This window comes from Drosophila kikkawai, chromosome 2L (genome assembly GCF_030179895.1).
Source record: "Drosophila kikkawai strain 14028-0561.14 chromosome 2L, DkikHiC1v2, whole genome shotgun sequence".
Classification (NCBI taxonomy): Eukaryota; Metazoa; Arthropoda; class Insecta; order Diptera; family Drosophilidae; genus Drosophila; species Drosophila kikkawai.
In genome coordinates, this window is record NC_091728.1 from 696,139 (window position 1) to 719,282 (window position 23,144).

Below are 23,144 nucleotides of genomic sequence, written 5' to 3' on the forward strand. Positions count from 1 at the left end.
AGTTAAATAACAGGGCAGTTAAGCTCGGATTCACAGTAATTTGGGAAAAGCAATCCCTGGGTCTTGGTTCCATAAATTAGTAAACATGGTAAGCCAAGAATGAAAGTAAAACACAAGGTTTGCGGCTCAGCGGTTGATGCGTTCCCACTTTATTTTTGTTTTTTTTGCAAATAAACTGGATTTTGCAGATGCTCGATGCAACGACCTTGACGCGATTGCGGTTGTTGTTGTTTTCCGCAGACCGTTGCTTTTCGAGTTCATTTCGGAATAAAGGCCCCAAGGCCTTCAAGGACAAGGCGCTGATGCAGTCTGTCTGCTCTTCCTCATCGTTCCTCGCTTTTCATTTATCAAATACACACACACACACATGGAGCGACCACCTTTCACTTTCACCTTCAAAGGCCGCGCACCACAGTGCGTATTAGTGTTGTGCCCGCTTAAGTGAGCGATGACGGACACAGTGACAATATGTTGGCCAGCGGAGCGGCCGGCGTGAAAGTATGTGAGCTTATCGATTAGTGGATTGCATAACGCACTCATCTGCGTCGTTAGGAGCTTCATTAAGTGCCCGGTGTCAAATGTAATGAGTTGCAGGACAGCGATTACGCATACGTATGGCACTCTGGGCGCTCCGAGCTCTCCACATGCAGAGCCAGCCAAGCGGATTGCAGCTCTATTAATCACTAGACGATCTCTTGGCCACAGCGACTTCATCTGGATTGCAAGTGCATCTGCGTAAGCCCACAAGCAACTCTTTTTCCGAGCTGATGCTTTGCCGCTTAGATGATATCTCTGTTGATGCTGCCTTTTAAGTGCATTTCGTTGGCGTTGGCTCATTGCACCTGGCTGCTTTCATCGGGATCCTGAATTCGGTTTTCGATTTTTTCAATGTCACCTGCAGCAGGCCGGGGCGGAAAGCCAACTATCCAACAACAGGTTCCCCATGTAATGGATAGTTTGATGACATTTTACCGAGTGGGGTTTGTTTTTTTGATTGTAAAGTCTTGTAAAATTAAATCATCGCCTTGGTTTTTCTTCGTTTTGTGGCGGCTATTGACTGCAAAAGCTTTGCCAAGTGCTGCCCGCTTGGACCAAAAGGAGATATGCTGCCATAAAGTCATCGAACCGCCTCCAGCTGAGCTGGAGCTGTGAGTAACACGATCTGCATATGTATAGCTGAGTATTGAAACGGAAAGCTAGCCAACTGCAAGCAGCATTGAGATGTTATAACTTATAAATAAGATGCCGGTTTCAGAGTTATTGATTTTACTTATTTACGGACTTGTTTTTTGTATTTATCACAATGCTTCTTTGTGGCTCTTTAGTCTCAATTAACGGTTTTTCGATGTTTGTTTTCATTAACTGGTTTGACAGTCATCGACTACTTACCATTATTTATTTAGCTGGCTCATATTCTTGGCCTTGTGACTCTGCAGTGGCAGCGGGTCAACTCCAACACGAGTCCTATTTCTCCAATTCAATTTGAAATGAGCTGTTTGCTTCTGTTGCGGTTAGCTCCAATTTAGTTACACAAAAGTTGACATTTAAGCCGCAATTGGGTAATTTGCATGATCGTCACGAGCAGCTGCACTCGCAGTTGCTCTGGCGCAGGGTGTGGTCGTCCACTCCAGCAGCCACCATTTAGCGTGGGAAACGGCTGTGTTTCAGATCATTATTATACAAACATACGAACAGGTCAATGTCGTGCCTAGCCAGGTGGAAGCGGTAATTTGATGAATTTATCACTCACTGGCTACACCTGAGATCTAAATAAGCCATTAATCGAACGTGAACAACTGTAGCAAATGCTGGTTGATTTTGCTAACTCCTAATATCCACCGTGATCTTCAGTGGTATCTTGATGAAGCAACATGTATAGAGCAGTAAAAGATAAAGCAATCATGCATATTTCAATTGTTACCCACACCCAAGGGGGGTAATAAATTTGGTGTGACCCTGCCCGAAGGCGTCGAATAAGTTGCAAGACGACATCGCGTAGGACTCGCTAACAATGTGCCCCCCAACTCCTTGCCTTCAGCCAGCCAGGCAGCCCGCCTTCTTGTACTTTATGAGATGGCTTCGGCTTGATTGCATGCCAACAATAATTCTGCACTCTACGCAGTCGCAGTCGCAATCCTGTCCTGGCTTCGCGCCGCATAATTCACAGATGTGACACCGATAAGCACTACTCGATATACCCTGACACTGACACATCCCTGGGCTGATGTAGGCTATAATTCAAATCAGCCAGCAGAAAGTACAAATTCCTCTGGTGGCTGAACGAAGTCGGAGTTGTTAGTCTGAGGCGTTTAATGCGTACTAACATGGGTATTGTGTGGCCGATGATGATGACTCTGAGCTAGCCTTGAATTCGTTTGTCAGCAATGTCTTTGGATCCCATCGAAATATCAACGGGCAGCGCTTGTATGTCTTACAAAGCGGTATTGGCAGAAACATTGGCATTTTAAATATACACGCATAATTTATCAGAAGCTTATGCCTCAGACAGTTAGCCCGAAACCGGATAGTAATCCAAAGGCAACTAGCGGCCAATAAATGATATCCGCTTATGCCGGAGCTACACGGCCTGGGCAGGCTTTGTAGATGTTTTATTCGCTGATTAGTCAGCGCGTTATTAAAAGATTCGGCGAATATTGAAAATTCCCCAATCGGGGAAGTAAACCCAAAACGGTGCGCTTAGCGTGCGTGATCTGCTGCGGAACACTTGACGTGTCACTCACGGGCAGAAGAGCAAAAATGCTTAAGCCGCAGACTGAGCCTCAAGAAGCTCAAGATCACAGCTCCAAAATGTAGCCCACTTCTGTCACAAGTATACAAACATCGACGGCGGCCCTGACTTTGGCTTTTCCCATGATCGCAGTTAGTCGTAGTCGCAGTATATCTAGCAATCAATTTGCTTTGTTAACATTACTGCAAATACTACGGCTGATAGATCGTGTGGCCACCAATCATTTTTCTGAGCTGCTAGCACATCTCAGCCGCTTTTATAATTATTATTTTGTGTTTTCTCCTACATGTTTGTGTTCGGTTTTTTTTCGTTTTTCGTTTTGATTAGTTGTGGTTTGACTTTGCCTTCTGCTTAATAATCGCTGCCTTCACTGTGTTTGTGTTGCCAATTAGACATCTTGATTAAAAGCTGTTAATGAAGCTTTGTCGTATCGAGCGCGAACGCACGCAGCCTCCGCAATTTATTGGGTTAATGTCTTCTGTCCGCCGCAGCTCACTGCCCACCAGTGAGTGCGGAATGCGTTTATTCAGGCAGAACAAATAAATTATGTTGTCCTGTCTGCGGCTAGGAATGCTTCTCCTTCTGCTACAAGCAAACTCCATTTGGTTAATTGCATCTCTTAAAAGCCTTTTCGGATTTTCGCCCTCAATAGTACTTTATTTGGGCTAAAAACCAAAACAAAAGCGTACCTTCAATGTCATGGCCAACAAAGTCTTGCTATTTGGTAATAGCGCCAGCACCCAGTCAGCAGTTACAGGCCACCAGACGTAAGATGCCACTTTGGGCACAGCTCTTGCTGTATTTTCGCTTTTCAATATTCGCTTCCCGGCGTTTTCCTGACTGGGCCTTGTTGTTGCTGGTCTTACTGGTTGCTTTTACCTGCCAAACGTGTGCCATCGGCGGTTCAAGTTCAACGACAGGGTGGACGAGGTGCGGTGCCGGTCCACGCCATGCCGTCACCGGTTGACATTACCCGTGGAGTCCAAAGCATTTCCCCATCTGGCCGGGAATTGGAAATTGACGTTTCGGGATTCCCCGCTCGTCGCCCCTGTTGTATGACTGCCAAAACGAGCCAGCCAGAGAGATATGTTAGTCGTGGCTGAGCATCGGTTTGGTATTTGATTTCATGTAAACGATCTTCTGGCATCGTTTTTCATCTTCGTGCGCGATGAGCAAAAGGTGAAGGTCACCTGTAGCCGCTAGCAAAGCATTTTGCTTTATGCTGACTTGCAACTACATCGACGTCTGTCGTCCGCCGCTTAAGTCATCGCTGCTAGCTGGCTTTGCATCAGTTACCCATACTTGGCATCTTGTCGTGGTGGTGCAGGTCTGCTTTTTGGTCTGATTACCTTTTTGTTTCGCTCAGCTGGTAGTTATAAGATATTTAATTATAGCAAGGCAGTTCACACCCAGCAGCAGCAGCAGCAGCAGAAGTGGCTGCACAAGCCCTGCCTGGCAAGTGCTCTCCACATTACCATATTTAGCATTTAAATAGAAGGCCCAACCTTGGCATGGTTTCAGCTCACAAAGAGAACAGAGTCTCAGGCACACAGCCACGGCAACAGCGACTGAGAAACGAGAACAATTTGCAAAGAATACTGATTCAGAAATTAGAACTTTACAATCACGATCTATGGGCACTCGTACAAAACTCGTATGTTATTAATTTGACGCTGTGACTGCGACTGCTGGGGGTGCGTGCAGCAAAGGTGAGACAGCCGCAACAGTTGTATTGCTGTTGCAAAAGCTGATGGCATTAAGACAAAAGACACGTTTGTTGCTTAAGTCTTTTGTTTTTCGCACTCTGGGGGAAACTTCTTGGCCCACTGCAGCTGCTACCTGGGCTTAGTCTGGCGGCTAAACGGCAGAGTGGGGACCTGGTTTTAATTGGTTCACATTATTTATAAGCAAGCAGCAACAGATCTAATGGATTCCGCGGCCCAGAGCGGAGCAGACACTCCCTCGAGCTACTTACCAGAGCTTGGGAACAGCACTAAGCTAAGCTGAGCTGGGAGTGAGCCGCCGAGTACACGGCCAAATAGCCAATCAACCGACAGACATCGCTGTGCCTGTGCCTGAGCCTGAGCCGCGCTGCTGTTACACTTAATTCAACAAATTAGTTTGCCAAAATGGAATTGAATGCGCCCAAAGGCGGCGACGTTTCTGTTGCATAACTGCCAGGCGAGATGTCGAGACTCAGAGACTGTGGGCGTTTGAGCCCGACGACGACGACGACGACGGCAGAGTTCTTGGGAGCACGGGAATGGCGACTGGAACTGAAATAATTATCAATCCGACTCCGCACAATTGGCACCACGGCAACCTTTCAGTTTCGTTTTAACGGCTGGGCTTGGCACTCATGCGAACCGTTTAACGTTTAGAGCTTGGGTGTTTTAGTTTTCGGTTTTTTGTAGCATGACTCACTAGCAGCAGCACTTGGGTGATACCAATCTCCTTTGACTGCCCCTTGAGAATGCATTTTTGCCACTTTAGAGTTTGGGACCTTCGATTAACAGCTAAGAAGTTTAGTTTCTGGTTGATACCCAGTGGGAAGCCCCTGCTTGATAGCGCCATCATTAAAGTCGAGGGCAGATTCAGATAAATAAACCCAGACCCAGACACAGACCCAGATAGGTATACAAATGTGTAGAAGGCGAATAAGGCCAAACCGAGTTGTTGGTCTCAATTAGATTCAGCTCCACTTATTGTTATTGCCCTGGCATAATTGTTTTCGCCATTGTCATTCTTGCTGTTAATAATTGTTCGGTTTTTCTAATAAGGCGCATTGTTGGTTTTGGCTCAGTCCGGATCCGGATTCGAATCCGACGCCGACGCAGGCGGACTTAGGAACCATAATGGTTATGCCTTCTATTGCATATCGACGGCGGCTGGGGCTGTGGCTGTGGCGTTCTCTTGCGCAACTGGCGGAGCCAAAGCCGCCGCCTTTTATAGACCGCAGTAAGGCGTTTGGCGTTTTGCGACCCTGAATTCGTTTCTGACTCGACTTTTGAATGGATTTATGAAAGCCGCAACAACAAGGCGAACTCCGCATTAACCGCCAGCCGTTGAGAATAATTAAAGTGTCATTTGCTCTTCGGTTCTGGAAGGAATCTGAATGCAAACTCGGGGGCACCGAACGGTTTAGCTTAGTTGTGTAGCGACAAAATTGGAACAAGGATCATTAAGATACCGTATCACAAAACATGCAAGTAAGGCGGATTAGAGCTGTTTTGCATATTTCTCTGCCTGTGTTTTCAGCCTTTTGGGCACACCCAAAAATGTGCCATGGACCCCTTTAAATCCAAGTCGGTCCGGCGATCGTGGGGCCGACCCGCCGCTCACTTTTGGATTCTAATGCCAAGTCGCTGGATCGCAAGTACTGCTGCGGCTGCTGGCTTTTTGAATTTGGCATCAGCAAGCAGTAAATGTCGTTAGCAGGCGCCTACAATTACATTTACGGCGACTACGAGAGGGCAGCTATGTGGGTTGCCTTTGACTTCGAGTCGACTTCGGGCTGCTGCTCTATTTTTAAGTCCAAACCCATTTGGGTTGGCGTATGTCAATCTTACAGGAAATCAAATTGGAATGGATTCCTTGCTGATCAAGAAATGCCAAAGTGCTGGCTACCTAAGTTCGTAGCCCGAGACTGATCTTATAAGTCATCTTAAGGCTGCCCACACTTGGGTGAACTATAAGTGGCGCCTTTGAAAACGATTGCAGCGATTACTTTCCGTCTGCGGAGCACCTCGCCCCGCGGATCCAGGGGGCTGGGCTGGACTGAGCTGGGCGGATCCATTTGTTGGCCAGACCCCTGAGAGCCCAAGGCGCTTTTTGTGGCGGTGGCCTTTGCTTTATTTTTGGCATTTTCCGAGTTGATCCACCTTTATGTGGGGCAGAGAAAAAAAACCAGATATGCCACCAGTGGAATACATTAACCTGGATGTGATTCAATCTTGCAGTTTAAGCTTTTATTATTTTACTCACATTTTTGGTTCTCTATACGATTATTGAGCGTTAAACAAAGACTTTTCGTATTGAAATACTCGGAAATAGTTTTAAATTATTGCCAGAAAATGTTGTAAAGAGCACACATGGGGGCTTTGAAGGCTTTGAAGTGAAGGCAACCCGAGTTTCCCATGGGAAAAGCCGTTGCCGAACAATGCGAGCGGTCTGTTTTGGCTTAAACGCCTGCCCTGTTCGCCCTAGCGGCTCCGTGCGAAAATTTGAATTTCAAATGCATCTTTTGCCGTTTGCACATGCTCTGCCACAGCCATTGCGGCAAGGGAATGTTAATTACGAGCTGCGTTTTAATATCGTGCAGTAGGTGTAGCAGCAACTGGACTGCCCCTGCCGCGTTCGGATACTCGCGCACTCGTATGAGCTGCATTGCTTACATCATAAGCATCGAATCGAATCGAATCAAATCGCAGAGCAGCCATCGATTTGCGGCGGACTCTTGACTGCATTTATTGTAATACGAAAATACCTCCAACGTGCTGCGAGCCCCAGCCGAAGGCTCTGCCTGGCCAACGACTTTACCCACGCACAGTCACAGCCACAGACGAAGCCTCGTCTCGTCTCTGAGCCAAGTGTAGCGGCAGTCACGACCAAATCTCCCAGTGGGTCGCAGCCGACACACATGTATAGCCAGCCGCAGCTCAATAGCCCCATTCCAGTTCCACACTATTCATCTCGCAGTGGAAACGAACTGGCGAATCTGTAGCGGGTTTCCCAGTCACAGATACCCAGCAGATGTGCCCCAAAGTCGATTATTATTTATTGCGTTTGCGACGACAATTGAACGCCGTTTCTCCCGAATGCGGAAGATTTCAATTTGAATGCCCCTCTGACAGGCGCCGTGATTATTGTTTTCTTTATTTACAAATTACGCATACGCAATCTCGCCGAGCACCCTTACGTCCATGGTTTCAAATTGAGCTCGAATCAAAGCTGCCAGAGAAAGATGTGGGTCGAGGGACAGCTGAAGCAAAGGCACTCACTCCTGGGAGACCAGTTGGTAGGGACCACGCACAATTCGTCATTGGCTGTCACTTTAAGATTAAGACATTGCATCGCTCTTGTCCCGCCCAGGCCTCATCAGTGTCATTAATCAAGCGGCGGTGGCCTAATAGCCGTTCGCTCTGGCTCTGAGTGCACCTCAGGCCACTCCCCCCTCTTATGGCGAGCAAGAGCGATTGGGTGCCAAAAACCATCACGTCAACGGCAGCATGTCGGGCCATAAAACTGCAGCGCTCGACGAAGACAACGCATCCGAGTGGCAGGTAATGGGGAGCCAGACCGCAAGCAAGCAGCCAGTGTGATTACCAATGCGAAATTCGAATGCAGGGGCGTTGTCCTCCCGTTTTGATTGTCAGTTAACCGAAAATGCATATTGGCTAATTATTTCAGCTATTTGCAGCTCGTGAAAAGCGGAAGCGCCACACGGCGGCGAACAATGAGCGGAACTTGGGGCCCAAAGCTGGGAGGTTCAACCAACCTGGCGGCTTGGGTTAGAGAGCATTGCAAGTCATAATAAATATGTATATATGTACATATACAAGTGGATCGCTTTGGTCCTTCTCAAACGAGCAAAGTGAGTCTGCAAGTACTTTAGATTTTGGCCAAACGTGTGCCAAAACAAGTACGCTAATGTAAGACACCAGGCACCGAGTGGAGAGCAAAGATTTCCGGCACTATCAAGTTGTTTCAACGCGGACTGGGTCTAGCCCGGTCTCTGGTGGTGGCCCGTGGTCGCTTGGTCTGGCCCGGTCTGGTCATTGTTGCAGTTGTCTGCTGCTCTGGTGCTTATCAAATTCATTTAAATGAAAAGTGAAAGGAAAATTGTTATTGCCCCTACTCCACTGCCGCTACTACTCTAGTCTTATGACTGCCCGTCGCCGTCCATGTCAGCCACGAATTTGTCGCTGCTGCTCGACAGGCTTATGTCTTCTACTCGATCACATAAGCCTTTTCAGGCTCCGGTCGAACCTTTTTCGAATGAGGGATTAGGAGGTTACTGCCAATAAAGTAGGCAAGCAGACGCACTTCCGCGCACCTGCTGCCAGACGAGAAGAATTGCATTGGCATTTCAGCAAATAACTCTGGCTTCAATAAGCTGTTTTAGCAAAATATTAATAAAATTGTGGTGCTGCATACAGTATTTCAGCGTGGAGTATTTTTAATTTGGACTTCCACAATCCGCTTGCCGAAGAAGTCAGATACGAGTTCGAGGAGTACCTTGACCTGTGAGCGAGTGTGTAGCCGTGGATACCGATGGAGCAGATGATGCTAGCGGGGCGTTTTCCTTTCAATAGCGAATCGAGTCGATCGGTAAATAGCAAACAACGCGCCGAAGCAGAAATCTGTGCTGTGCTGCCGTTACTGTATGTAAATTTTTGACTTTCGGACTGCCAGCCAGTTGCCAGCGCACTTTGTAAGTGCTTCCTTCGTGCCGGCTACTTTGGAGTTGGATGTTTCGCCAAATTTATGGTTTGTTGCCTTTGCAATTTGTTACCGACACCGCCCACTGCTACGTCTTCCTCTTGTTTTCGTTTTGGGGCATGGGATGGACCCTGACCTTCTCACAAGATGGATTGGGAGGCAGGGGGGCAGGCGCCGCGGTCAAGGCAAACTCCAAACTGCAAATGGGCATTTTTTTTCGATTGAGGCACAAGCTCAATTATATGGATTTCCCTTGGCAGATCGTACGCCCAAGCGTGTTGCAAGAAGAAATCCATTGAAATGTTACCTGGAGCGGCGGCAGCCGTGTCTGTGACGAAAACAAACTGCCGTCATGTACTACACACGGAGCGACACACAATGCAATCGCAGCGAATCGCCCTCGGAGCGTTTTACGACATCGAATTCAGTTCGTATTTGTAGAGCAAATCACGCGTCGCAAAGTTCCCATTCCCACTCTACGGAGTGGAGTAGCAGTACCCGAGACATGGTCTACCTAGACGGCCGATCGTCACCGCCAAGTCTCTGGACCCGTGCCCGTCTCCTGGTTCGATTATTGCAGCCTTATTGGCAATGCGACACACGAACCGCGGACATTGCCCAGCACATAAATCGAGTGGCTGCCGTTGCAGTTGCCGTCGCCCAGTTGCAGCAAGCGAAAGTGATCGATTTTGAGGTGGGCGTGGCAGGCAGCGAGCCTTGCGCCACAATGTGGCGTTGTCGTGGTCGCTGTCGCTGTCGTTGGAGTCGCAGTCGTGGTCGTAGTCGCAATTTTAGTCACAGACGGCGGCGACTTGCCGTCGCGTGGTCTAGTTGCTGCCACTAGAAAAAAGATCTGAGATACCAACACACACACACGGACACCACTGGGTTGCATGTATGTCGCCGTGGTCTCGGTGAGTGCCGTGTTGTGTGGCTGGCGGTTATGCAACATTCTCGGTTTGACCCACTTTCGCGCCGTTTTCTTGAGCTTTTTGTCGTCGGCAGCAGTCGCTGGCCAGCAGCATTCACTTTCGGGGCAACTCACAAATGCAAATGTAGTTTATGGCCAGGAATGTGGTCGAGTTGCAAGTCCCTAGAACAGCCCAAACACCGACATGATCCCATTAGAGCCGAGCTCAGAGCCGAAACCAGGATAGAAACAGGCATGGCACAGGCTGTCGGGAGCGAGAGCCATATTTTGAAAATGATTTGAAAGTTTGCTGCCAATTAACATTTTGAAAAGTTGCCCAGTTGATAAAATCGTGTGCCACAAGTGTCATATTGCCAGTCATAACGAGTGCACGGACTGGCTCGCTCCGGCTCTGCTGCGTGCCCCGAAAGTCAAGTCGTTTGCGTGTACCGCCGATGACATGTACAGGTGGCCACCGCTCCAAATGACTGTCCCCCCACCTGCGAAAAGTTTAGGCGCATTTTTCCACGATTTGATTGACCAGTATTCTGGGCACCTTTTGTTCAAATTGGCCCATGTTGTTGGTAAGGGTAGGTAGGGGATCCCCCTGAAATTGGCACAGCGGAGAAGGCCGTTATAGTCCGTGGCCAATATAGATGATTATGTGGCGTTAAGCGGACTTGCAGCCCCGTCTCCGTCGACGTAATCGCTAAATCGAACTGGCCGAGGCAGTTAACACACAGAGAGACCCACTAACCATTCTCCTTGGGGCTGGTTGGCCAGGCTACTCCGCTGACTTTGCAGCTCGTAAGTGGAGCTTGCTCGTAAGCAAAGAAAGCCCAAAGCCTGGCCAGCAAATTGGAGCATTCTCCCCGAAATAGTGGAGAGGAAAAGCGAGCCACCACTGCCACTGCCACTGCACAGCACAGCACAGCTCCGAATGTACATTGTCGATTGTACGTGTGGCAACCACACAAAGCTAGTCGATAGGCTCTTGTTGCATAATAGCCGAAAAGCGCTTCAGGCCGGAGCTCCACTTAGTATTTGAATGTGGCCCACAGCTACAGCCACGGCTACGAAAAGGAAAGCAAGCGGCTTCAGCGGGGCATGGGGTAGGGAGAGTAAGTGCTGCATATTTCCTGTTTTGTGGTACACTTTGAAAATAGGTACACTGCTGCTCATTGCGATTATTTCATTTTTATTTCCCTCCATCGCCATCTCTCTATTCCCGACTACCTAAGGCCCCCCAAATCTGTCATGCTGCTGAACGCTGAAATCGAAATTGGTTAATTCCGATGGCACGGAAAGATGCGGTCTGCCCACTGAGTAATGGTTTCATCCCGCTAATATCAATGATGATATTATGGCATTTAGTTGGCAGATGGGTAGCCTTCTTGCAGAAACCGCCAGAGATAACGTTTTACAAAGCTGCTGTGGCACACGTGCCGAGCAAATGGCTCATTATTTATGGCTTATTGCAACAAAATTAATGTCCCCAACAACGGGTAAGGGGGACGCGCATGTGCACATTTATCTGGTATCTCCGGGGGATCCCCGCAGACTGCGACTGCTGCCAGGAAGTGCAGCTGCCGGCGGAGACTTTTCCTTTAGAAAGGTAAAGCGAAACTGATTCCTCTGCCAGCTTCCTGCGCGTGTGAGCATGCAAAGCGGCGCCTTGTCTGCGGTCACCTGGGCCACGTTTCGCAATGGGAGAGATGTTGGAATGCAACAATCAATTGGGGCGGCCGCCTTTGCCACTGCCGCTCTTCGGGGCCCTCCCATTGATTTGTGCAGTCGATTGAAAATGGAAACAAACGAAAGCCCGAGTCGGCAGGCCATGATTTATATTTCCGTCTTGCGGGTGTGCTGTGTGCGCTGGGCTGAGCGTGCGTTTAATTGCGGACCGCACCCAGCGAATCGAAAGACTTAGGCAACAAACTTGCCGGGCACTCGCCGCTGGTCAGCCGTGTTTAATTAAAAGTTCAAGCCAGAAACACGCGAATAGAAATTGAGCCATCAATCGAGGCAAAGACTGGGCAACTTTTAAGCTGCTTTAGCGAGAGAAAAAGAGTAATTAAATCAGATTTCGACTCTTAAGTGAAGAGAAAGGTGCCCGAAAGCAGTAAGAATAATAGTGGAAAACAGGCATTACACAATCCCATTAATCAGATCAATTTAAAGACCCTTCCTTCTGCAACAACAGATCTCTTTTTCGGGCCATTTCAATGTGGTCAAATGGCTCATTACGGCCGACATAAATCAGATCTCGAGGCTGCATCCGACGCTGCCAAACGAGGTGGCAATTAGTGCAATGCTTCGCGCCATTTGTCTAAATTTGGCCATGCTATTGGCGGTTGCCAATTTTATGGCTTCAAATAAGTCGGAGGCAGTGTTGAAATGCCGCCTTGCCGGCCGCCATCTAACGGCTTTTGGGCTGTGTGACACATCGACGCCGCTCCGTCTCTTGGGCCTGGCATTGGTATCATCGGCCCTCGTTAAGGCCCAGAGAGGCATTAAGCAAATGGCGCTTTGCATAAATTAACGCCTTGCCGTGCGGAACCGCTTAATCAATGGAAACAGTCGGCTAGGCCTGATCTCTTTAACTCAGACCTAGCCTTACCGCACACCGTGCCGTGTTACTTATAGGCCATAAATATTCAACATTTAGATGCATACGACACTTTTATTGGTTTTAAATGCCCAGCGAGCATCTCTCAAGCAGCGACATTCAAATAAAATTGATAATAAAATGCCTCGCGCTGATCTTCAGCAAGTTGTCTCAAAGCGAGATGCTTATTTACCACAGCGCAAAGTGCCGTGTTTTATGGCCGCTTCCGACTGACACGAAAGTCAAGTTGCTCATCAGCCGCATTTAACGGCTGAGAAGTTGTTGGTCGAGTGCACTTTGGGCACATCCAATGAAAAGGCCAAGCAACCTGCCAGCGGCTGGAAATGCTAAGGCTACCATGCAGGCGACACTTGCTTCATGGCTCACAATACCGAGGCTTCTAGGGTATTCTGAGAGTAGCTTCACCTGCCGAACTCATTAACCATCGAGTGGAGCAGCATAAATAAGCCTTTGGAAGCGACAAGCGCCAAGCAAAACAAATCAGGCTTACAGCTAGTTGCATAACAGCGGACCAGTCAAGACTCGGCATTGGCTTGAGCTCCGCCATCGGCCTAAGCCTTAGCTCTAGCTCCGCTTGTACGTCAGAGCGTACAAGTCGTATTGTTTAGTGGAGCAGAAAGTACATTGCACACAGCCTGGCAGCGACACAAACGCAGTAACAGTAACAACAACGAACAGCAAACAATCAGCGGCGGCTGCTGCCAAGTGTGGGTTGTGCACTGTGGCCTACGGGTTGCGGACTGCCCGGTCTAATACAAATGTCATCCGTGCTGACGGCGGGTCTAGGCTCTGGCATGGTCAATTGCCATTGGCACGTGATTGGCTTTCGTTGTGCGCCAGAGCCGTATATCAGTCACTCAGACTCGGTCAATGTAGCTGCCTTGGAGACGCCGACTCCGGACATTTTGCGCGCGTTAATTACACAATTTGTGGAGGCGCCCGGCTCCGTTGCATGCCAAGTAGATGCCCTCCCAGAGCCTTGACACTCTTTCGGACTGCGCAGGAGACGAATCTTAATGCTCCCCAGTAGCTCCAGCTGGGAGGGCGCCTTTCTCCCAGCAGTGGGAGCATCGGAGGCGTTTGGCATGCGCTGCGAATTAGCAATTCATCTACGCTCAATTATAAAGTGTCTATCGGGCGACTGGTTTTTTAAGTACTCGGGGGAGTATTGCAAAAGTGAACGTACAGAGCACGGCGCTTTCATCAAACGGCTAAACACATTGTTTTGCTTGTTACTCGTGCCACTCGTGTCCGGTCAAAAGTGCAGCATAACGGCATTGGCTGCTGGCTTATTACAGAGTCGGTTAGGACTCGCGCGTTACAATTATTTTGTGGGTAAAGCTCGCCCCATTTGTGCCTTTAATTGTGTCTCTCTAGACGGGAGTCTCTGGAGTGATACTCAGCCTCAAGCTGAGATGTTCCAAACACTGGGCTGGGCTGGCAGCTTATGCAATGTTTTCTGTGGCCGGAGGCTTTAGCCTGTCTAATTTATTGGGTATCGTCGTCGGTGAATAAGACAGAGATAGATTCCAGCCAAGTCGGTCGCTCCTCCGTTCGCCTTGGAGCAGCCTTACTTGGCGCTGTTTGTGCAGCATTTAAGCTGCAATAACTTTGATTGCAAAGAATTGATTTCAATTGAATTCAAATTGAGCCCCAATTGTTTGCCGTAATCAGTTTTATTTTTTAGTCTGGTCCCCCACTACAAGTGGGCTTTTTCGGAGGCCCCCAGACTCATTCTGTGTTGAGCAGCGCGCGCTCTTTGAGGTCAGCTCTTATTTGGGTGCAGTTACCTTTGCGAAGCTTATAACGGCACGTTTTTATAATTAAAACTTTTTTGGTCCGCGAATTGTCACCACTTGATGGCTGATTCAGCGCAAATCGCTTTGCGGGCGCACTAAAAGTTTGGGACTCATTTTTTGCGCGCCTTTTGGATGCTGGGTACTGGCGATGTAGATTGCCATAACGGCCATAAATTGCGGGTATTATGCAACCACATGTGCCATTCTTTCTCCGGCCTGCTCGTGGGCCGAGCTGAGCTCTGTTTCTCAATTAACATTCCAGCGTCGAACGCCGGGAAACGAGACAAGTAACGCCGCAACGGGGCCGTTCCCCAATATGCGATAATTCGAGGGGAATAAACTTTGAATGATCCACTCTCGGAAGGTATTAAAACTGAAGTGTTAAAAAGAACTTGGCCAATCGCTGCTGAGTTAACTGTTTGGTATATGCATGCGCATACTAATTGGCATTTCGTAAATGATTTTGGCAATTAGCTATTTTAAGAATATTTTAAGAAGACATTAAGAACTTCCGCGATCTTTCGAGTCCATAAGCAGCAGTCTCTCAGCTATATATATTTATGCATATATATTTTTTAGATATTGAAAGGGTATTAATTAAGATAATTTATTTATAATTAAGGCATATACTAATCACTGAATAATAAAAATCAATAAATATAGCCGAAATTTGTATACCCTTGCAGTTTGCCATAGGATCTTTCATCCAATCAAAAATCGATCATAACTAAGCCAAAAAAGCATCAAATTCAATTCGGAAAGCTTTGCTGTGCTAGTTTTTTCCAGATAAACAAATCTGCTTACTAAATTTCACATTTTAAGATATTACAATTTTTGCTACTTTGTTCTGTGACAATTGAACCATTTTAAGACCCCAAAAATACAAAAAAAAAATTATAAAAAATGTTTTTCTGCCAAACATGGCTAGATCGACTCCGCTTTTTGTGCTGATCAAGAATATATATGATTTATAGGGTCGGAAACGACTCCTTCGCTGACAAAAATCATAAAACCACTCAAGAAGATCTGAAATATTCACACTCTTTATATGAATATTTCTATATATTTTAAATGGTAATTTGTTTATAAAAAATAATCATAACTAAGCCAAAAAAGCATCAAATTCAGTTCGGAAAGCTTTTCTGTGCTAGTTTTTCCCAGATAAACAAATCTGCTTACTAAATTTCACATTTTAAGATATTAAAATTTTTGCAACTTTTTACTGTGACAATTGAACCATTTTAAGACCTCAAAAATACAAAATAAAATTAGGAAAAATGTTTTTCTTCTACACATGGCTAAATCGACTCCGCTTTTTGTGCTGACCAAGAATATATATGGTTTATAGGGTCGGAAACGACTCCTTCACCGACTAAAATTATAAAAACCCCTCAAGAAGATCTTAAATATTCACTGTCTTTAAATGAATATTTTTATATATTTTAAATGGTAATTTTTGTATAAAAAATAATCATAACTAAGCCAAAAAAGCATCAAATTCAATTCGGAAAGCTTTTCTGTGCTAGTTTTTTCTAGGGTAACAAAACTGCATACAAAATTTTTAATTTTAAAAAATTTAAATTTTAGGCAATTTTTGCAAATTTTAATGATGTCACCCCTTACATTTTTTTGCAAAAATGGCTAAAAAATAAATTTCTTCCAAACAAAGCTAGAAAGAAGCGCCTGTTTATGCTGATCAAGAATATATATGGTTTATAGGGTCGGAAGCGACTCCTTCACCGACTAAAATCATAAAAACCCCTCAAGAAGATCTTAAATATTCACTGTCTTTAAATGAATATTTTTATATATTTTAAATGGTAATTATTGTATAAAAAATAATCATAACTACGCCAAGAAAGCTTCAAATTTAATTCGGAAAGTTTTTCTGTGCTAGTTTTTTCCAGATAAACAAATCTGCATACTAATTTTTACATTTTAAGATATTACAATTTTTGCAAATTTTTTCTGTGACAATGAACCATTTTAAGACCTCAAAAATACAAAAAGAAATTATGCAAAATGTTTTTCTTCTAAACATGGCTAGGTCGACTCCGTTTTTTGTGCTGATCAAGAATATATATATGATTTATAGAGTCGGAAACGACTCCTTCACTATATAACACACTTTTGACTAAAATTTTAATAATATGCAAGGGTATAAAAATTGCCCATTGGCATTTGGTTAAGAGTTTAAGAAGGTCAAGCAAAGCCACAACAATGATCAGCAGAAACTCGGCAATTCAACAAGACATTCACGTTTGCTAGTGTAGAAAAAATCTATGAAAAGTGCAAATTAAACCGTGACAGCCTATGACCGAGATGTTGCAACTTCAATCAGCGAAAGATATTAGGGTCCGATACGATGTGTCAGCTTTTGGCAGCTTAAAGATCTATACATTAATTATTACCTTACCGAATTATTACCTTGAATGCCTAATAATTCTTCCTCTACTCTTCCTTTTAGGACCAACAGAGGCACAGAGCAAACGAGCCTCACGCATCACCAGCTCTCGCAGCTTCGGCACCAACGTCAAGCCCACCAGCTCCAATGGCCTTAGCTTCGACTGCCCCGAGGAGTTCGGCTACTATCCGCATCCCACGGACTGCACCCAGTACTATGTGTGCGTCTTCGGCGGCGCTCTGCTCGAGAGCTGCACCGGCGGTCTGATGTACTCGCACGAGCTCCAGACCTGCGACTGGCCCCGCAACGTGGGCTGCGAGCTGGTGGATACTTCCTCGGAGCGTGGACCAGCGCGCAGCCAGGGCCAGAGCCAGGCACAGCAGCAGCAACAGCATGTGCCCAGCCGAGTGCGCTTCGGGGCGGCTTTTAGCAGCCCGGCCGGCACTCCGAAGGCACCCACGGTGGCGCCTCAGTACCACCGATCGCCGCCGCAGGTGATCCAGGCACAGGTGCACAACATCCCGCCGCCGCCGCCACCAGAGCTGCGTGTGCCACCCAATCCAGTGATAACGTCTCGAGGGCAGCCAAAGCCGCTGCTCGACTCCCAGGAGGACATAGCGAAGGTTGGTCTAAAATGTTTATTGGTAGAAAGATAGGTAAACTTTGGAACTAGTTGGTCAGTTCCAATCATAGACTAATTAATGCGACTTTGTAAGGAAATTAATTTATGAAACTTCAAACTGGTTTTCGCTAAGAACAACTTGTGGCCTTAATGACTTTTTTTCGGTTAAAATAATCCCCCAAATCGATAAAAATAACTTCCTAGTTTTCGGGCTTTCGATTTATATTAATCATTGTTATCTTCAGCTGTACGCCGATGCTCAGGAGACGCTGCCGCCCGTGGAGGAGGAGGAGTCCGATCGACAGCAGCGAGTGTACCGCGGCCAACCCAGTACCGTTAGTCAGGTGCAGCGCGATCGCGACGGAATCATCCACCAGGCCAGTATCAATGCCATCCCGCAAGCGGGCAAGATCGGATCGTACGCCTTTGGAACGGCCTACAGGTAAGCGGTCACCCACATAGCGTCATTGCAAAGTAGCTAGCTCTCAGCTCTCATTAATCGTTGCTTTCGAATCGATGCCACCTACCACCTCTGATGCTAAATCAAGTCAAAATTCTATGCAACTCATCGTATTCCATGCTCTTTTTTCTCATGCAACGCATACTGCACTATCTCTAAATCTTGCTCCAATTGACACCGACACAACACACACTCCGACGCGTACCCAAACCCGGACCCGACAACCGGACCGTTAAACCGCTTTTGGATAAAACTGTACGCAAACAGCGAAAGCTCAGACGAAGACCAGACGCTCGAATACAAACTGTCCCACAACCGACTCCGCCGGGACCTCGCCGGAGTCACGGTGCTGGAAAGTTTGCCCACAAAACGGACAGACACCGAGAATCCAAACGATTCAAATACGTCCAGCGAAGAAGTAGTGGAGCCCGAGGGCTCCAAAATGTCTCCGATAAACAGTGAGGCCTCCAACAGCTCCAACAACTCACAAGAACGCTTCGAGGACGCGGCGCCAGCCGTCACCAAGCCCCAGAAATACTCCTCCAAGATTAGTCAGCCAAAGGGCGATCCCACCATGGAGTTTGATTACGAACAGGAAGCGGATGAAGAGGCATCTGGAGACGGGGAGGATGCGGCCACGGGCGAGTCAAAGAGGCGTCCCCGGCAGTTGAGGCCCATCTCACACACGTCCTCCAAGTGGCCGGGACAAAACTACCGCGCTATTGACGCACCTCCTCCGCCGCAGACGTACTCGCAGCAACAGACGGGCTTCAGTTTCGGCAGCTACAATCCCTACCTCACGCCGCCCAACCACGCCCACAGTCCACCGGCCTACAGCAACAGCCAGAACTACAATCAGCTGAGTCCCGGCTACCAAGCCTACTTGCACCAGCAGCAGCAGGTGGTTCCGGCGGGTCCGCATCCCCAGCAGAAGCCCAAGGTCGTCTACACAGGCTACAACCTTTCGCTGCCTCCGCCTCCGCTGGAGGACGACTTCCGGCCCATTGCAGGCAACTACTACGGTGCAGCAGGACCGGGTCCGAGCAGTCCGCGACCCCTCAACTCCCAGCAGCAGCAGCACTCGAGTCCTGGCGACTTGCTCCCCTATCTCATCCAGCAGCTAAAGGAGCTCAAGGAGCGGCGCAAGCACCTGCAAGCGGAGAACTTTGCCTACTTCCATCTGGACAACCAGCCAGTAAGCCCGGCCTCGCCTTCCGGCGGCACATCGCTGCCCGCTGCACCCAGCACCACAGCGCAAACCCCCTTCAACCACTATTCGCCTGTTGATCCCTCGAAGCCCGCCCAGCTGGTGACCCCGAACGGTCAGTACAGCACCATGGGCGGATTCTTTAATAACCAGCAAACGGACCAGAGCTCCTATACGTCCTATCCCGGCAAGCTGGTCTCCCAGTACAGCATAGGCTCGGCCGACGGTCAGCGCGGCAGCACCACGGAGAGTAACTACTTCCAGTACAACATTGTGGCCAACCAGAAGATGAAGGGCGTCTTCAGCACCGTTCAGCCGAGCCACAACCAGATCGGGCACGCCCCCGTAAAGGTGCGGCCCCCGGTCACTCCCCTGCAGGTGACGCAGAGCATCAACGTGGTATCGGCACCCAATCTGGCGTACAACAGACCAAACAGCCTGCAGCAGGTGCCGTTCCGCGACTTCTCCCACCTGCCAGTGGGCATCAGTTACGCCAGCAACAGCAGCCTGCCAGAGTCCTACCAGACCTTCACGAAATCTGTAAGCTCCACAATGGCCCCGGCGACAAGCACAACGACAACCACGCCAAAGTCTCAGCTGACCAATTTCCAGTTTAACATCCACGAATTCATGGCCAACCTCAAGTCCAGCGACCTGGCCAGTGTCAATCCGGCCATAAACCCATTGATTAAGTACTTCAAGCAGGTCAGCAGCGACGGAAACGGGAACGGGAGCCTGCGCAACGCTCTGATATTCCGTCGTCCCGTTGCGGCCAGCACGAGTTCGACCAGCAGCCCGAGTACGACCACCCAGATGATTCCCACCACGACGAGCCCATTGGTGCAAAAGAGCCGCCTCAGAACGAAGCCAACAGTGCCCACGCCTTCCACTCCGACCACGACAAGAGCTCTCAAGGGATACGAGAGCTTCATCAAGGGCATACAGAGCCAACTCAACAAGCAGGCCTCCTCCAGTCAAAGCCCCCCCGCCAGCAGCAGTACTCCGAGAGTGACGACCACGCCGAGAACCACGACCGAAGAGAGCATCGACTATTACGACGAGGACTACGAAGTGGATGAGGATATTTTGCCGCCCTCGCAAATGCCGCCCTACATGCCCATGTCAGAGACAATGGCCCCTCCCCGCCCACAAATGGCCACAGTTGCTCCCATCACCGAGTCCCCGGGAAAGGCGCGACCCAACTTCCAGACCGGCTTTCTGGAGGCCACAACGACCCGTCGCCCGTTCCCCAACTTCTCGCAGCTCAACCAGCAGCCAAGTGCAGAGTCTGGCGTGCCGTCATTCATCAACTTTCCCAGCGACATCTTCCAGGAGTTGAAGCAGCGCTTGCCCCAGCTGCCAGAGGCCAGCACGCCCCCACCCATCACTCGAGTCACTGCTCCACGCCCAAGCACGCGTCCGACCTCCAATCCCAACTCGATTACCTCCAGCACGACGCCGTCGTCAACGACGCGAGTGCGCTACACAACGCGTCCGCGTACGCGAGGACAGCAAAAGTGGATGACGATGGCCCCAGCCAGCCAGGACTCAAGGAACGACACCGACAGTAGCCCCGTAGCCGTGGCAAGCAAGCACAGTAACCTGGGCGGCCTGCAGCTGAACTCCATTCATGTGGGCTCTGGCGCGGACAGACACAGGTACCTATAACCGAGCAAGCCGAGGCAATCGCTGCTACTAGCCGTTGCTAGTGGTGCTAGTTACTCTGTGCCGCTACACAAATACACGCAGAAATCAGTGAATACAAGAAACAGCCGATCTATGTACATATACCATAATGGCGACATTACTGCCTATACATACGTCTACCCAGACCCGTAACTAAGCGATCTCACAGATCGAACCTACCAAAGCTGTACAGTTGACTAAACAAGTGTTTTTTGGACGTGGCTACGTTAACGCTAACCCCTAATGCTAACCCTAACTCTAGCTCTAACTGTAACTCTAACCATAAAGCTAACTACGTTTCTCTGCTCCCATCCCCCCTCCGCCTGTCTGTCATTGACTGTTGTTATTTGAATTGAATTGTTTTTGATCTCGTTTTACATTTTTCTCCCCTATTTACGAACATATACATCATCGAACATATATATCTCCTCCTCATACCCATCCATGTCTATTGCTGTGAATTTTTGCCAATGTAAATAATCAACGCTAATTACATGACAACACCACCACCATCACACCTTCTTCGACAACAAATACAACCATAAACAAAATCGAAATCGAAAATAATAAAAACTGCAACGTGTACAGGGTTGAGTCATCCTCACCGTCATCGCTAGGGGCGCCGCCACCTGCTAATATCTTTGTACAGCCCACACCACAAGCTCCATCGCCACAGTTAGAACCCAATCGTAACTACTACAATGCATCCATATTTAATCACGGGGGCGGCTACCAACAACAACAACAATCGCAGCAGCAACAGCAGCAGCAACAACAACAACAACAGCTACAGCCAACACCATTCCAACAAGCGCAATCGCAACCGCAACAACAGCAACATCAGCAGCAGGCACAAGCCCCCCAACAACATCCCTATGATTCATCCTATTATTCTGTTTACGACGACGATATCGATTTATATAGGGACCTCGAGTACCAGCAGCAGCACCAACAGGAGCAGGAGCAGCGACAGCCCCCCAGCGCCCAGCAGTATCAGCCTGCAGTGCGCCAGCAGCAGCAGCAGCAGCAGTCCACCTACCGTCCCCTAGAGCTCTCGGCCACGCCGACTCCGCCCCAGAAGTCTGTCTACGGCAATCAGCCCACTTTGAGCTACAGCACCGACTACGACGATGACCTAAATGCTCAGGTTAGGGTCAAAAGAAATTTAAATATTAATAAAGTCCTAGTTCACTTTTATAATTTTATAACTTAAATAAATCCCCACTTTGATCTCCCTTTGCAGATCGAACAGGATAACGTGTACGATCAGCCCACACGCTCGCCCCAGAGGTAAGTAACATCGACCACAGGCCCAAGCACCGTGTCATAAATCAGGTTGCGATCATCTCGAAGGGAAAGCATCCACCGAAAAAGAAACTCACCCACACAAAAAACAGTCAGCCCTGCAGAGAATCATAATGCAAGTGCACACTGAGGAACCCCTTAGACCACAGACTAGATAGCCTCCTCCTGCCAAGTCAATGTCCACACAATCAGAATCACAATCACCTCCACACACACAGCCACACACTGCATCAAAATTTACACACACCACAGCCAAGTCAATACGTATACACCCAACCACAATGCATTTTCTACCAGGCCGGAGCAGGTGGCTATTCAAAAGCTGGATGCCAGGACCACCCCCTCGAGCGGCTCACCCTCAACGACTCCCGCATCCCGCCCGGATGTCCGCACCTACTACGATACGCTGACCACGCTACCCGATGCCCCGGGCGACTACAGCTACTCCAGTTCAGCGGAGTATGCGTACGGCTCCTCGCCAGAGGACTACGATCAGAGCGAGCGCACTGTGACCCGCGCCCAGTCCTACGCCGAGACGGATGACTATGATGTGATTGCCAATGTCGTTGGTCCCACCAGCAGGAGCTCGACACCGGCTCCGGCGCTCATACGAACAACACAAAACACGAAACAGTCGACCCCGGCGATTGGCAGGAATCCGACCAAGACAACCACACAAACTTTTAAGGTCACAAAGTCCACAACCACAACAACAAGAACAACTCTAACTTCAACTCCAACTACAATAACAACTACACCACAGCCCCCAACGACAACAACAACAACAAAAGTAGCAAGGTATTGTCACCAATTGATAGCGAAATGAGCGCCAAGACACAGGTCTTTCTCTGCCAGTCGCCTTCTATCGCAATCGCCACTAAGTCATTAGCCGGCTTTCAGTGTTATAGTTTAGTTTATATTCCTAAGCTCTC

General features: G+C 48.4%; 1 protein-coding gene across 9 annotated transcripts in view; it reads left to right on the forward strand.

Annotated features, from left to right (window-relative positions):
* Cda5 (Chitin deacetylase-like 5) overlaps positions 1–23,144 on the forward strand; it is a 36,666-nt gene that overhangs the window by 5,471 nt on the left and 8,051 nt on the right. For 4 of the 9 annotated variants that reach the window (XM_070286492.1, XM_070286520.1, XM_070286515.1 and 1 more), the window contains exons 3-7: positions 16,996–17,555; positions 17,800–17,996; positions 21,496–22,054; positions 22,151–22,197; positions 22,510–23,010. In XM_070286492.1, the coding sequence (XP_070142593.1) occupies positions 16,996–17,555; positions 17,800–17,996; positions 21,496–22,054; positions 22,151–22,197; positions 22,510–23,010 (1,864 nt within the window). Of the gene's footprint in view, positions 1–16,995; positions 17,556–17,799; positions 17,997–18,281; positions 20,880–21,495; positions 22,055–22,150; positions 22,198–22,509; positions 23,011–23,144 lie in introns of all 9 variants that reach the window. The other 5 variants (XM_041775857.2, XM_070286523.1, XM_017166345.3 and 2 more) reach the window with 4 other exon arrangements.